This window comes from Cydia strobilella, chromosome 7 (assembly GCF_947568885.1).
Source record: "Cydia strobilella chromosome 7, ilCydStro3.1, whole genome shotgun sequence".
In the NCBI taxonomy this organism is placed as follows: Eukaryota; Metazoa; Arthropoda; class Insecta; order Lepidoptera; family Tortricidae; genus Cydia; species Cydia strobilella.
In genome coordinates this window covers 4,305,862-4,319,380 of record NC_086047.1, presented here as the reverse complement: position 1 = coordinate 4,319,380, position 13,519 = coordinate 4,305,862, and the positions used below count along the sequence as shown (strand labels likewise).

Here is a 13,519-nt window from a genome sequence, read left to right as displayed (position 1 = left end):
AAAAATAAACACGTAACAAAAACATAATTTATTAAACACTAACAACAATCTCTATAGTTAATTATATTATTTATATACAATTTGAAACAGTATTATTATTTGATTTCATCTATTTTAATTTCTCCTTTTGTTTCAACTATATAGTCGTGGTGTCTCGTGAGCGCATCATTTTTTTCATCTGCCGCTTTTTCTAGTGCTTGGTTGTATTGATCCACTCTAAAAACAAAATCTCATTCAGACTATTTGACATCTACATTATCTGCCATTTAACTTTGTATAACAATTGGGTTTGAAGGGTTTAACAAAGCAAAAACCTTCTTATACAGCAAAGATAGACTCATTTAGTAGTTAAAAACACGTTATGTTAAAAAAAAGACACCTACCTCGCTTCTTTTATTTTACTCAAGGCGCGCCTGATATCCTGCATAGAAACTCCTGTTATGTGCAAGAGACCCAAGATCGCCGCTCCTCCTATTGCGCTTAAAACGGCTCCTGAAAAATCAGAATACAAACCATTTGAAAACACTATAAAGCCTGAGATTCTATTCGGGCCTGAGATAAGAGTCACTTCTCAGTACAATCAGCTTACATGTGGACCATGTGGAAAAATTGCGTATTACGTGGGAAATCGTATAATGCGATCAAATTAAACGTTCCACTTCCACGTAATTCTATATTTAATCTTAAAAAAATTATTACTATTCATTACTTCACTGCAGCATACTCCCGTCATCTGTCAGCTGATTTTACGGGTATTTATTCTACGCGTCTCATTATTTCCTAGTCTATCTATTAGTATTTATAAGGATATAGTATAGTGTAGTAGTAGGATGTAGGATATAGTCTTTTTTTTTCGTTAATTTTTCAAGGTGGAGTGGAAAATGGAGACTGACGAAACTGACAAGATAGTCTTTATAGAATGTTTAATTCAATAACTGAAATCAAATAAATATTTTTTGTCGATGTAAGTCTACCTTTTATTTAAAATATACAGGTAAAGCCACCAATAGTTTTCCATAGTTCTGTTTGATGTTCTGTAATTGAAAAATTCCGGCGAAACAAGAATCCGGCGAATCAGGAACTAATCTTTCAAGGGTGTATTCCTGAGCTTAAATAAAATAAAAGTAACTTTCTCATTCTAATTAACTCCATTTCGGAGATAATCAATTATTTTTTTCTGATAAGGTCCCTACAAGCGTGTACACTTGCCTTTTCTTAAGTGTACTTAACCATACCCCGAAGTTAACCGAATTCAATAAAAACAACGTGTATAAAAAATACCTAGTCCTGCACCAACCAGCATAGCAGCCATGCCCAAGTTCATCTTATACATGGCTCCGGTGACGGAGCCAGCCAGGATATACTCTGTGATCGAGGTTTGGTCCTTGTACACTGAAATTGTTGTTGCTATCAAACTGGAATAAAATAAAGAAATAAATATTGGGGGACATCTTACACAGATCAACCTAGCGCCAAACTAAGCAAAGCTTGTACTATAGGTGCTAGGCTGCTAGGTGACGATATATATACTTATATAGTTATATACATAGAAAACTCCCATGGCCCAGGAACAAATATTTGTTAATAGCAATTGAATGTCCGTGTCCATGTCCATGCTCATTGCTCACACCACCCATACTGAATTTAACACCTTAGTACATACAATGCCATATAATATATGGCAGTTATAATATTCAACTCTATTGACAGCTATTAAAGTTCAAATTTAAACAAATAACTTGACATGCAGTAAAGGTTCAAGTAAACAAACCCTAAAGGATGTCAGAAAAGTGATTTGTTACCTAAATGTCCCAGTAAAAATACCAAGTCTCCAACCCCAATGGTAAGCTCCTCTTGCAAAGGCTAGTGTTACATAGTCTTGCAATTTTTTCTGAAAATAAACATATTACACATACATATAGGACAACAGTGCCAAGTGGCCAACTTGCTTGTAATTTTAACACCAGTGTTGGCCGAAACGTTAATGCAATTAGCCTTTAACCAGTACAAATTGAACCGTGAACTGTAACCGTCGGTTGGGTTTACAGTTCAATTTGTACTGTTTAATTGCAATTAACGTTCGGCCAACTAACACACACACACAATCAATAAACTGATCTATATTAGATATGGCATATTATTCCCAGCATGTTGATACTGGTAACAACTGGGAATTTTGTTCTCATTTGTTAGATAGAGAACTGTCTCTCTTTACAAGCTAATTTTAACCAAAAATTATGATACAGCAAAGATAGATATAACTCCGTAATAGATGGATACAGTCTAAGGAAAAAACGTGCCTCGAATTTTTTTACCTCATCAGTGAAAGAACATGGGTCAAAATAATACAAAAATAATTAATGCAAATATTGCAAGTAAAAAAAAATCATTTATCCATATATAAATACATTTTTTGATATTTTTATTTTTAGTTTTAATCATGTGTCGATAGATGGCAGTGAATTTACTGTGGCTACAAAATTTACTATGGCAGTATTGCTCTATCCTATTATATCCTCTTTGGATACAGCTAACAATAAATAATACCCCCTAAATCCTGTTTTAAAAATAAAAAAATGACAATGGTGGCTACTTATTCAATTTGTACATACCTTGGCTTGCATAGTAGTTTTAAATATGGTAGCTTGATTATTTTCTATAAAGTAAAGATATGCATCTCTCGATTTCACAAATCCTCCCATACATGCGCCAACAAAGCATCCACATAATCCTGATTGTATTACAGTTCTCAATTCAGGAGATACCTCATCATATTCACTGAAACAGTAATCATCATAATCAACAGATGACCAGTTTTTATGATACTAAACTTTTTGATAAACGATTTTTAGAAAGATATTAATCATAATTAACAAATTACAATGGCGGTTTTAACCATTTGCGGATTCTATGTGGAACCCATGACTAAGTAAAAAAACTGCGTAGATTGTTGCACTGCCCTGCTCACCACCTATTTAAGTACTAATTTTCTAGAGACTAATAAGGTCAATAGGGATTTAAATCTTCTTGGGGCAGAGGTGTAGGGTTAGAGCTGGCGTAGCTTTATTTGATGTTCATAAGCGCAGTGTAATATGCCTACTTGAATAATAAACTATCTTTATCTCTAATACGGGTAAGTGTGGCTGGCCTTCACACCACTAAACGCAAGTAGCAAATGTATAAACTCGCAATATACACCAATTATTGTGTAAACAGGCCCCAATGTAAAGGCCATCCACACTAATCCCGCAGCTGTATGTAATATGTTTATTCAAAAATGTATTGGAGATTTTATTCAATGTCTTCTGCCACAACAAAACAAGAATAATAGAATCACATCTAGGAGAGTAAAATGTGTGTGTGATTTACTGATTTAAATTACAATACAACAAAATAAATTTGTACCCAGTCCTACTCCTTTGAAACATGCTTAAATAATTGTTTTTGCAATAAAAATAAGTTGAAATATTTAAATGTATACAATCAAGAGGTTACGTTACATAAAAATATACTTACTTCCTGTAAAACATCTTCTTTAGTCTCTCAACTCCAGTAGTGGGCACATCGGTAGATGGATCCAGTGAATTGTAATCATTTTCGTTATGTTTCGTTAAAATTGGAATAAAAGCCGGTGCCAACCTGACAAAGGTCCTTAACATGTTAATTTAGTTATTTAAATGTTGGTTGATTTATTTTCAAAATGTGCAACCTCTTGTTTGTGAGTGCAACTGAAATGAAAGTAGAAAAACCAAAGCAGAACAATATGCAAGTTGCAAGACTTGCAAGCAAAGCAAACGTCAAAATGGTCAAACAAATGTCACTGTCAGATTTGTCTGATTATGTTCAGAACTCGTTCAGAACAAAGAATATAATACTCACTAGGAAAAGAACGACAACTCCATAGAGTCAGACCAAGCTAAGTTGGCAGTGATTTTGATAGGCCAGACGATGTTATTTTAAAAATGTAAGCTTCAAACTTCTATGAAATTATGACGTTTTCTTAACACTTGCACCGTCTGGGCTATAAAAATCGGTGCCAACTTAGCTTGGCTGACTACAAAAAAAATGACCCCTTAAAGTGTGTTTATACTACTAGCGCTCTCGTTGTATTCGCACCTAAATGGTCACGTACTGTGCGGTTTAAGAGGAATTTTCTCCCGCGTACGCTTCGGCTGTGTAATGAGCTCCCTGCCGAGGTTTTCCCGAGGAGCTACAGTATGGGGTTCTTCAAAAAAGGAGTGTCAGGTTTTTAAAGGGTCGGCAACGCGCGTGTAATATCTCCGGTGTTGCAGGCGTCCATAGGCTACGGTAACTGCTTACCATCAGGCGGGCCGTATGCTTGATTGTCACCGACGTGGTATAAAAAAAATCCAATGGAACTAAAATTTACAACGGTTTAGGCTGGCGGGTATAGGTAGTTTAGCTGGTCAAGCAAATCTTGTCAGTAGAAAAAGCCGGCAAATTAAAAAAAAATGTAGGTAGGCGCGAAGGGATATCGTCCCATAGAAAATTTGAATTTCGCGCCTTTTTCTACTGACAAGATTTGCTTGACCAACTATATTTATTCTGTGCTATAATTATAAATTCTGAACGTTTCTTTTCTTTGACTTTGACAGCCGAATGTCATAATGACGAAACGGCGGGATATTTTAGTTTTATATTGATATTTTGTGATGTTTACGTGAATTAATCAAGAAAGAATGTCTAGGTCCTATAGGACTAACTTTGAGTTAGGCGATTGGAAGGTAAGACGCATGTTTTATTATTGCTTTGTCTTAAAATACGTACAACATGATTGCTAGAATGCTAGCGTGTCTGATATGCCGATCCGCCGTTGTAGCTGACTATTTTGTTTGATAGTATTTCACAAGAAATTTTAATACGTAATTCCCATTACTGGATAGGTAATATCACTATTCTTAGTAAGGCGTTTCAATAATGGTCCTCAACGACGAATTTTATTGACGATTTGTGTTAAACTTACCACATCAGCCGTAAAGCCGCACAACCCATCATCTAGAGAAATTTTTACTAAGTAAGATAGCCGGGTACCGCTAATCAAATAGTTAACTTAGATGTTAATCGCTAATCCGTTACTGAAAAGTTAACTTCGTTAAACATTAAAACATTACCTACATTCGGAAGATATAACGCAACTTCACGTTATTTTCAAGAAAACAAACTAACTTACAAGTTATTCTATTAGTCGAATTGTTTACTTCGTTAATTAAAGATTAACGGATTAACGAGTTAATGTCCAGCTGTGCTAAGTACATGTTCATTTGAATTTGAATATTGATGGAATAGTTTCTATTGGTGTGTAAATATGAAAATAATAAAAATGCCATTTTCAACTATATTTTATTATAAAATGACAAAGAATAAATCTAGAGTTCAATAGGGTAGTCACTTAAGATGATAATATTGTATATATTATTCATAATTTCATCTAACTGTTATGATGTATGTGGAAACATGCCGCAGGCCCTCACAGGTGGGCCATTGGCAATTCACAAAATTATGATTCGGAAACAATCATTAAAATACATTATATTTCGAAATATGCTCTTTAAAGCTTACTTTTCCCTTTATCTAGGTCAATGTCTATTTAGAGTTAGGTAGGTTAAGATTTAGTTGAAAGGAAAATATTATTAGATCCCTGTTTTTTTGTCCCAATGATTGGTCTTTGGCATTATTGATTTAATTAGACTAAAAAATATTGACATTGTTTCAAAAGTTGTGGCAAATTTTTACTAGAAGCGAACAGAAATAGATGTGCGTTTAGTTATAAGAAAAAGATGGGATAACCTTTCGTCACAGGAACGAGTTACAACTATTAAAACTATTTTAACTTTACACACAACCCTTTAATTTGCACACCATTATTAATCTTTTATAAATCAATGGTATAGCCCTACAATTTAGATAAAAAAAACAGGTATTCTCTAGAAGTTACTTTGATAATGAACTAGGCAACTACTGAAAATTAGAATAGGTTACCTATGTTTTATTAGTAAATTTTAAAGAAAGGATTATGTTAATCTTTACTATCTTATTTATTTAATTTGTTATTATTAATATAGTTGTGTATAATATTTACATTCACAGATTAATATAACACAAGGATAACTGCCATTTCATAGGTTTGCGTTGGATATGCATTCATATAACAAGCTTTCATAACTTCAAAACACATCTCACTTATGTTTAATTTCAATTCATTCATATTAATACTCAATTTACTATAAGTAGGTAGCCTTCATATATATGATTTGATGACAAAACATAAATATACACTGTTAGTTTAGTCACAAGATGCATGCAGAAGACAATTTTCTTTACTTATTGAAAATAAATGAGACAATCAACAGCAGTTTGAGAAGGAGTTCCTATTAATTGGCAGTTACACAGTTAGCTCACACCTCGGTATGGAATGGTTCAGTTCTTTCCACGCAGCAGGGATCAGGGACACGGCACGGAATTAACTCTTATACCCTGTGCGAATTTCCCATCCTACGATAACTCATTACGATAACTCTTCAATGGCAATCAAAGTCCCTTACACCCAACGTAGTTGAACTAAGCAACATGTAACTTCGCTTAATTCTCGTGAAAGTCAAGACAATCCACAAAACCACAGATCACTGATGCTTAGTGTCACAAGAAATTATGGATATTATCAAAGCATTATAGAAGGTAGACAAGTTTCACCGTAGATGCGATATTTACGCCAGGATAGTTAGATCTAAACACGAATATGTCTACAGTACCAATTGCGTACTAATGTACATCATTTCATATATTGATCCCCATTAAATTTTATTTTTATTTACAAATAGTTTTTATCTCATCAAGTGTTGAGAAAATACATTTAAATTAACAGTATTGGATATGTAACAAATGAAATGTAGATATTTGTGAGATTTCAAAGGCCATTCTTTATATGACTAACGAACCTTAGATCACATCTTCCTAAAGTACTTTAGACAATTGGTATTGAGTTTTAAGAAAAAAGAACTAAGGAAAAACGAAGAGGAGGCAAAAAAAGAACAAAAAGAATATATTGATAATATTGTTTAATTACGAAATTAAAAATAAGAAAGAAATTAAACACACATGAGGCTTAACATTAAAATAAGAAAAATAGAAATGATGAATTCTTACATAAGTATAAATGGAGCGACGCTTGAGGTTGCAAGCGCTGCTCCCGCGCAGCTCTCAGCTACAAGGCTGAGGTTTGAAAATGTATAAGATGCGCTGAGCCAAATTTCTATTAATTGATATGTTGGCTTTTCATATAATTTTAAGAAACATGTACGTAAGTACTTAAAACAAGTACAGCTTAAGAGATATAAAGCGCAATAAAATTAGGTAGAATAAGAATGATATGCAGAGATATGTTGAAATGGTTTTGCTCGTAACGCAAGAGGGTGAACACAGAGACGACAGTCTGAAAACAACTTTCACATCTTTTTCAACGCATAACTTTAACCAACAAATTGAAACAATGTTCGCTTACAATGAAAAATTGCGCTTAATAAAACTCTCAAATATAATTTAACTTTAACATTTTTATCAACTTTTCAATAAATGTTAAGATTACTTCAATTACCTTTTACCTAAAATAATGTGTATTGACTTTAATTTGGCATCTCGTTCTAAACACTGATCTATTTCTTATTTTATAATATTACCGTATTATCTAAATATTTAAAATACTTCTCTAAACACAAAAATACCTATAATTATCTATTAGTCAATACCAATGTTATTGAGAAAAGATTAGGCCTGAAAACGCTACACACATTTAGTAATATATTACTTATTGATATCTACGGATTGAGCAGAAGCAATGAATACCATGGACAATGAATCTACGCGACAAAACGGATATCCTGTGATAGACACGCGATGTGTGTAGCGTTCTACGCTGAATACAATGGATATGTAATCTCCTTGTTGTGATAATGTATATTAAATAAGTAATTATAATATTTAAATACAAATGCGATACCGCCGTTCTCGCCCACCAGACCACCAGTCGCCAACCGCTTTAATCTCATTTTAAAACAAGAGCGCACAATTTCTGCATTCTGCACCCTGTAGAAAAACATTTTCAAAAACGTGCAAAATATCACCACACCCTGGTCACCTAACATTATCTAAACCAAATAACTACTTTTACAATCCTTATCATACGTACTGAATAATACAATTTGTATGATTAAATTTTTCTAGTAAAACTTACATCATAATGACATTCTAATATTTTTCAGTTTAATCATCTTACTAAGCTCTATTTTTATCCTTATTTACGTTACGTGATGTATAATGATACATTTTAAAATAGTGTAAATATGTTTGTTTTATAATTATAAATGACTGAATATGCTTTCTAAAATAAAATAACTATTTAATTTTCTTTGACTCTGGAAGGGATAAGTTGAGTGACCGGCGAACTTACCAAGTTACCATTCAAACTTGTTGGCGCCATTTTGTGCAAACTGGGGCTCTATTTCATATAATTTTTGTATAACACAGCATTACCAATCATATGACGCGGCCACGAAATCACTGCAACTTTTTGTGACATCAGTTCAGCGAGTTCATTTAAACAAGTCGAATAAAATCCCCAAGTAATCTTTTAGTTCACCATCTAGTGTGCCCCCCGTTGCCCTATCGTTATATTTAATTTTTTTATTTCATTTCATCACAAAGTCACCAAGGATGTACAGGTAAAATGACAAAAAATTGCATTAGTCTCTTATGACATTGACGTTTTATTAACTGTACAAATATCTGCGATAGGTAGGTGTTTGTAGTGACGTAGCCGATCCTTATTTTTCATAATTCAGGTATCTGTTTCACGCATGCTTTGCCTAATCATATACTGGACGTGTAACTGAACACTTAAAGCTGGTCCTATTATTAGAGCATCAGGTTTCACTGGGCAATGCTCAATGACCATATTTATTTATAAATATCATTTTTTCAAAGCTTTTCGTACCAGAGTAACCTCCAATAATTTGAGACAATCGTTGACATGATTCCTCGACGTATAATTACTTAATCCACAAACTTAATCTCTTTTGCATTGGACTAGACGCATATTTATTAATTTAAGAAGGCAAAGATGTGTGAAAACCAATCGAGCACGAGTCCAAGAAGTTTGAAAAGCCAAGTCATGAAAGTTTGAATGTTTATGTACAAAAATAAAGTAGGTATCAGGGGAGTTATTTAACTAATACTGTATAACAAATTCTTGTGCCCTAGTGTGAATACTGTTCATGTAATTTGCTAGAGGAAAAGCGAATCAGATCTCGAATATATTCTCGACCATCGCCGTTCGCAGTGTGGCGACACACTAATCAAATTATACTGAAAATTATTCTAAAAAATACGTTATTGTAGTATCCCCCACACCGCGCGTACGGCTCTCTAGACAAATAAATAATTAATTATCTACCGTTAACTGTATGCAAGAGCATTTATAGTATGTTGTAGCTAATATTAAATTAACATCGAAATAAATGCATCATATCACTATTATGTCGATGAACATAACGTTATACATAGTGATATATCAACTAGAGATGCTTAGCTATAAGAGACGTGATTACACTAACTAATCGAGAACAACTATTGAAACAGAACAGGACGCGCTGCAGACAACGAAACACTGTATGGAAGCATCAGTAACACGTAGACGATGAAATCTTAGAACATTACTAAAATTATCTCTAAACCTAATATTGCACACACATACACATTTATAAATGTAGATTTCCAATAATAACAAAATGTGTATGTGTACAAAACTATAATTATTTACTTACAAAGAAATGCAATAATAGTAAATTGTGCATGTTAAAATAAATCATGTTTTTATATATAAAATATGATATTAGATTAATAACTGCAAATAATAATTATACAATGAAAATTCCCATACAACACTGCTTGCTATAATATTGTAACATGAACATGACAAAATATATTTTAAAGCGATAGATATAATATAAAATAGCTGCCGGAACAAAACAACCATGAATTAACGAAAGCAATGTCTGACATCGCGATAAAAGGGTCCATTTCGACAAACTTTAAATAAATCTAGCGCAATCTAATTGCAAAATATATATTGTTTAGAAAAATTGATTAACGCAAATTACAAATATCAAATGGAAATCATGAAGACATTATTGAAATAAAATTATGATTATTAAAATTATGGAATGAATATCACACAAAATAGGCATTCTCTCAGGCGTCAGGGCGGTAGGAACATAATCAGAGTCGCTTCTAAAACAATAAAAAGCATATATAGCTGCCGTTTGAAGTCGTGTGATGAATGTATCTTAGATTAACGTTTGCAGTAATATTAAATGTACGTATTCACTAAGAAAATAGAGTAGCACTTATTCCTCTAAACTGATCCGAGTAAGCGTAATACAGATTACTTTGTAATTTTCAGTCGAGGGAAATTCTCGAGTTGAGTGAGAGGTTCAGTTTAATTGACAGTCGCTTATCCTACGCATCCAAAGAGTGTCACTAAACATTCAGTTACTTAATAATGATAGGCATAAGGACGCGACTGACAGAGATTGTGTGATATTCCGAATCGGTCCGTTTAGATGCTGGACTTGGAGAAGGAGACCCGGAGATGGTTGGACTCGGACAGCTGGTAGTTGTGCATCTTGATGAGTGCGGCCACCGCGTCGTCGATGGACGGCAGTTGCACCAGCGCCATTTTGCGGTCCTTCCTGCAAACACAAACAATACAACGTTATAGTATATAGTGTCACACTAATCGTTGCATCGCATAATGCCAAATCAAATGTTACAGTCAATGAGTCATAAAAATGCATTTGTAAAATACAAGAATATGCAATCATTTGATTTTGAGTAGTATTTTACAATAAATTGGTGGAAGGGCAAGTAGTGTTTAAGGCAAATTATATTTAAATTTGAGACAAAATTAATCAAAGGAAAATTTTGTTTGTATTTAAATCTCGGTTGGTAACTAGCTAAAAAAATATTTTCAGTCGTTATATTCTTTAGAAAGATTCAGAATTAATAATAATACATTAATTACATCAGAATATTCCAGTTATATATATGAAAGTTAAAAACAAGAGCATTAAATTAGCGCAGACTAGAATATCTTTTATCCCTAGACGTAGACAATAGAATTAAGTAGCAAGGTAAAAGTCTGACGGTTAAAACTTACGGGAAAAACTTGAACGCCTTGATTGTGAAGCCTCGTTTTGTGAAGGCTTCTTTGATATCTTCCTCGGAGACCGTGGCGCTGTGAACATACGTATTAATAAGTACCTATAATTTTGTGTTGCTCGGTGAATCAGTCGTATTATACAAAAATGTCGTTGTTAGTTTTTTAAATTCGGTTTCCAAACGGGACTTCGTAAATAAAATCTTAATAAGCCCATCATATAAACCTTGAATTATTGTATTTATTGTGCAATATTTCGTCATTTCATCTGAAACATTAAAATAATCACCGAAATATTAAAAAAAATAATATCTAAAGATATCTAGGTACACCTCAAAAGAATTTGCTGTTTACAAGGTATAATTTGGCTACTAGAAAGCTGACGGTAAAGATTAATTTACCCAATTTTATAATACCTATACTATATAAGTGACGGACTTTAAGATTTCATAGTTAGCGACTACTACTTACGGAATGTTAGATAGATGCAGCGTGGCGCTTGGCGGGTAAATGTTCTGGTAGTTTTTGCTGCCAGGCTTTTTAAATCTGTGGAGGGGGCTCTGCGAATAGTCCCTGTAAATGACAAAAAAATTACCTTAAATTCTCATGTCAACATTCATCATCATCATCATCATCAACTTATATATACATGAAGAGTTTTGGTATTAATTTAACTAAATTCGATCGAGGTCGAACAAGCCTCCACAAAACTCGACAAGCAAAATTAAATATTCGTCCTCATCACACAAACATTTTATCTCACATAGTACCGCTAGCATTTCATTAATATCACAACAGTTCAATTTAGCATGGCCATTCAATCATTTCGTGACTGCATCACTAACTTCGAAAACAAGGTTACCACCATCTGATTATTGCGGTCTACGTAGCATCTTCTCAGTAGCACAGTCAGTAGCGAAGACAAACTTGCAGAATCTTACCTCGTGAGACCAGCGTCCGGTTGTCCCTCCTTCGGCAGCTGCACAGTTTGATGCTTGCTCAGCATCACGCGCATGGCCTTCCCGAATACGCGCAGCTTGTCCATGTGAGTCAGGGCTGTAATTATTATAGTCATAATCAGTGTCATCATCATCAGGCTTTCTTCTACATATTTGATAAAAAATAAGTATCTTTCGAATACATAATCGGGTACACACAGGTTACTTTAATTTCGTTCATTCTTTTTTCTGTTAATTCTGATTTAACGAGTTCGACAATGGTATATTTTACTGAATTTAAAAAGATAATTTATTGCGTCTTGCGAGTTCTTTTTATCGGTTAGAAAAACATATTTTCTCCAATATGCTCGCATACCTCATTGTAGCAAAAATAGTACGGGAAGTTCTTCTTTATGGTCAAACTCAAATAAAAAAAAATCTAATCATTATTGTCCTGTTTTAGCGGACGGGAAGTTATTACTGTATAGTGTTTTACCTTTTAAAAATATGTACCCACGAAGAAAAATCAATGCAAACAGCCAATTGTTATTATAGCCGCGTCTACTCGGGTGAGCACTATAGAGTGCAAGCTATAGATAGAGATAATAAGATAAACCGACTTACATGTCTTGTTCTTACAAGACCATCGTGTATGATCGTGCGAATACTGCTTAATAAAATCAAAGACACATAACATACATAACTTTTATATTTTTAAAGGATCTCAGGCGTGCACATATAGCTTATATTGCACAATTCAATTGAATAAACGAATATTAAATGCTACTGAATGACAGTATGAGTTGTGACAGTGTGATTTGAGTGATGCTTGATGCTTAAACAATGATTATTTTACCTTATTTCCTCACATGTTTGGAGAAAAGCACTATAATATGCATCGGCAGGAATAGCAATTCGTGGATTCGTCTAATACCCGTCGTCGTCGTCGTTATATGGAATATCGATACTAATCCACGAATTGCCATTTCTCGGCCTCTGCAATAATGTACTATTAACAAAGGATGGTCTGCATAACTCTTTTGTAAATATAGTGACCAAAAGTAATGTCTTACCTAGATGAGCCTGATGCGGCTCAGCCATTTGAATTAGAGCAGAATCCTTCTTATTGTAGAGTATCTTCACTCGCTGCACATCGCCGTACACGCCTACATAAAGAAAAAATCTCGTGAACGGAACAACGTGCGAACTTCTGGGTGTTATGATTTAGTTAAAACGGACAAATTTTAGCATTTCCTTCGTCCTTGCGAAAATCTATCCAATTTAATAAAATTAAATGAAGCAATTTTAATGAAGGAAGGTTTGCTTTGCCAGAACTTGCCCGCAGTATTTT

The 13,519-nt window shown here is 33.7% G+C and overlaps 2 protein-coding genes across 10 annotated transcripts in view; both read right to left on the bottom strand.

The window, feature by feature from the left end:
• Nucleotides 1–13: 13 nt before the first annotated feature.
• Nucleotides 14–3,776, bottom strand: LOC134742955 (RPII140-upstream gene protein). Its single transcript, XM_063676187.1, has 6 exons — nt 3,517–3,776; nt 2,613–2,778; nt 1,803–1,891; nt 1,282–1,415; nt 384–492; nt 14–216 (listed from the first exon to the last, which is right to left on the bottom strand). The coding sequence occupies exons 1-6, from the start codon at nt 3,657–3,659 to the stop codon at nt 96–98; spliced, it is 762 nt and encodes a 253-aa protein (XP_063532257.1). The 5' UTR covers nt 3,660–3,776; the 3' UTR covers nt 14–95.
• Nucleotides 3,777–5,342: 1,566 nt separating this feature from the next.
• Nucleotides 5,343–13,519, bottom strand: part of LOC134742952 (polypyrimidine tract-binding protein 2) — a 610,485-nt gene continuing 602,308 nt past the window's right edge. For all 9 annotated transcript variants that reach the window (XM_063676174.1, XM_063676180.1, XM_063676181.1 and 6 more), the window contains 5 exons: nt 13,242–13,334; nt 12,172–12,286; nt 11,702–11,803; nt 11,231–11,308; nt 5,343–10,763 (listed from right to left, as the gene is read on the bottom strand). In XM_063676174.1, the coding sequence (XP_063532244.1) occupies nt 10,631–10,763; nt 11,231–11,308; nt 11,702–11,803; nt 12,172–12,286; nt 13,242–13,334 (521 nt within the window). In that variant the 3' untranslated portion in view covers nt 5,343–10,630. The remainder of the gene's footprint in view (nt 10,764–11,230; nt 11,309–11,701; nt 11,804–12,171; nt 12,287–13,241; nt 13,335–13,519) is intronic.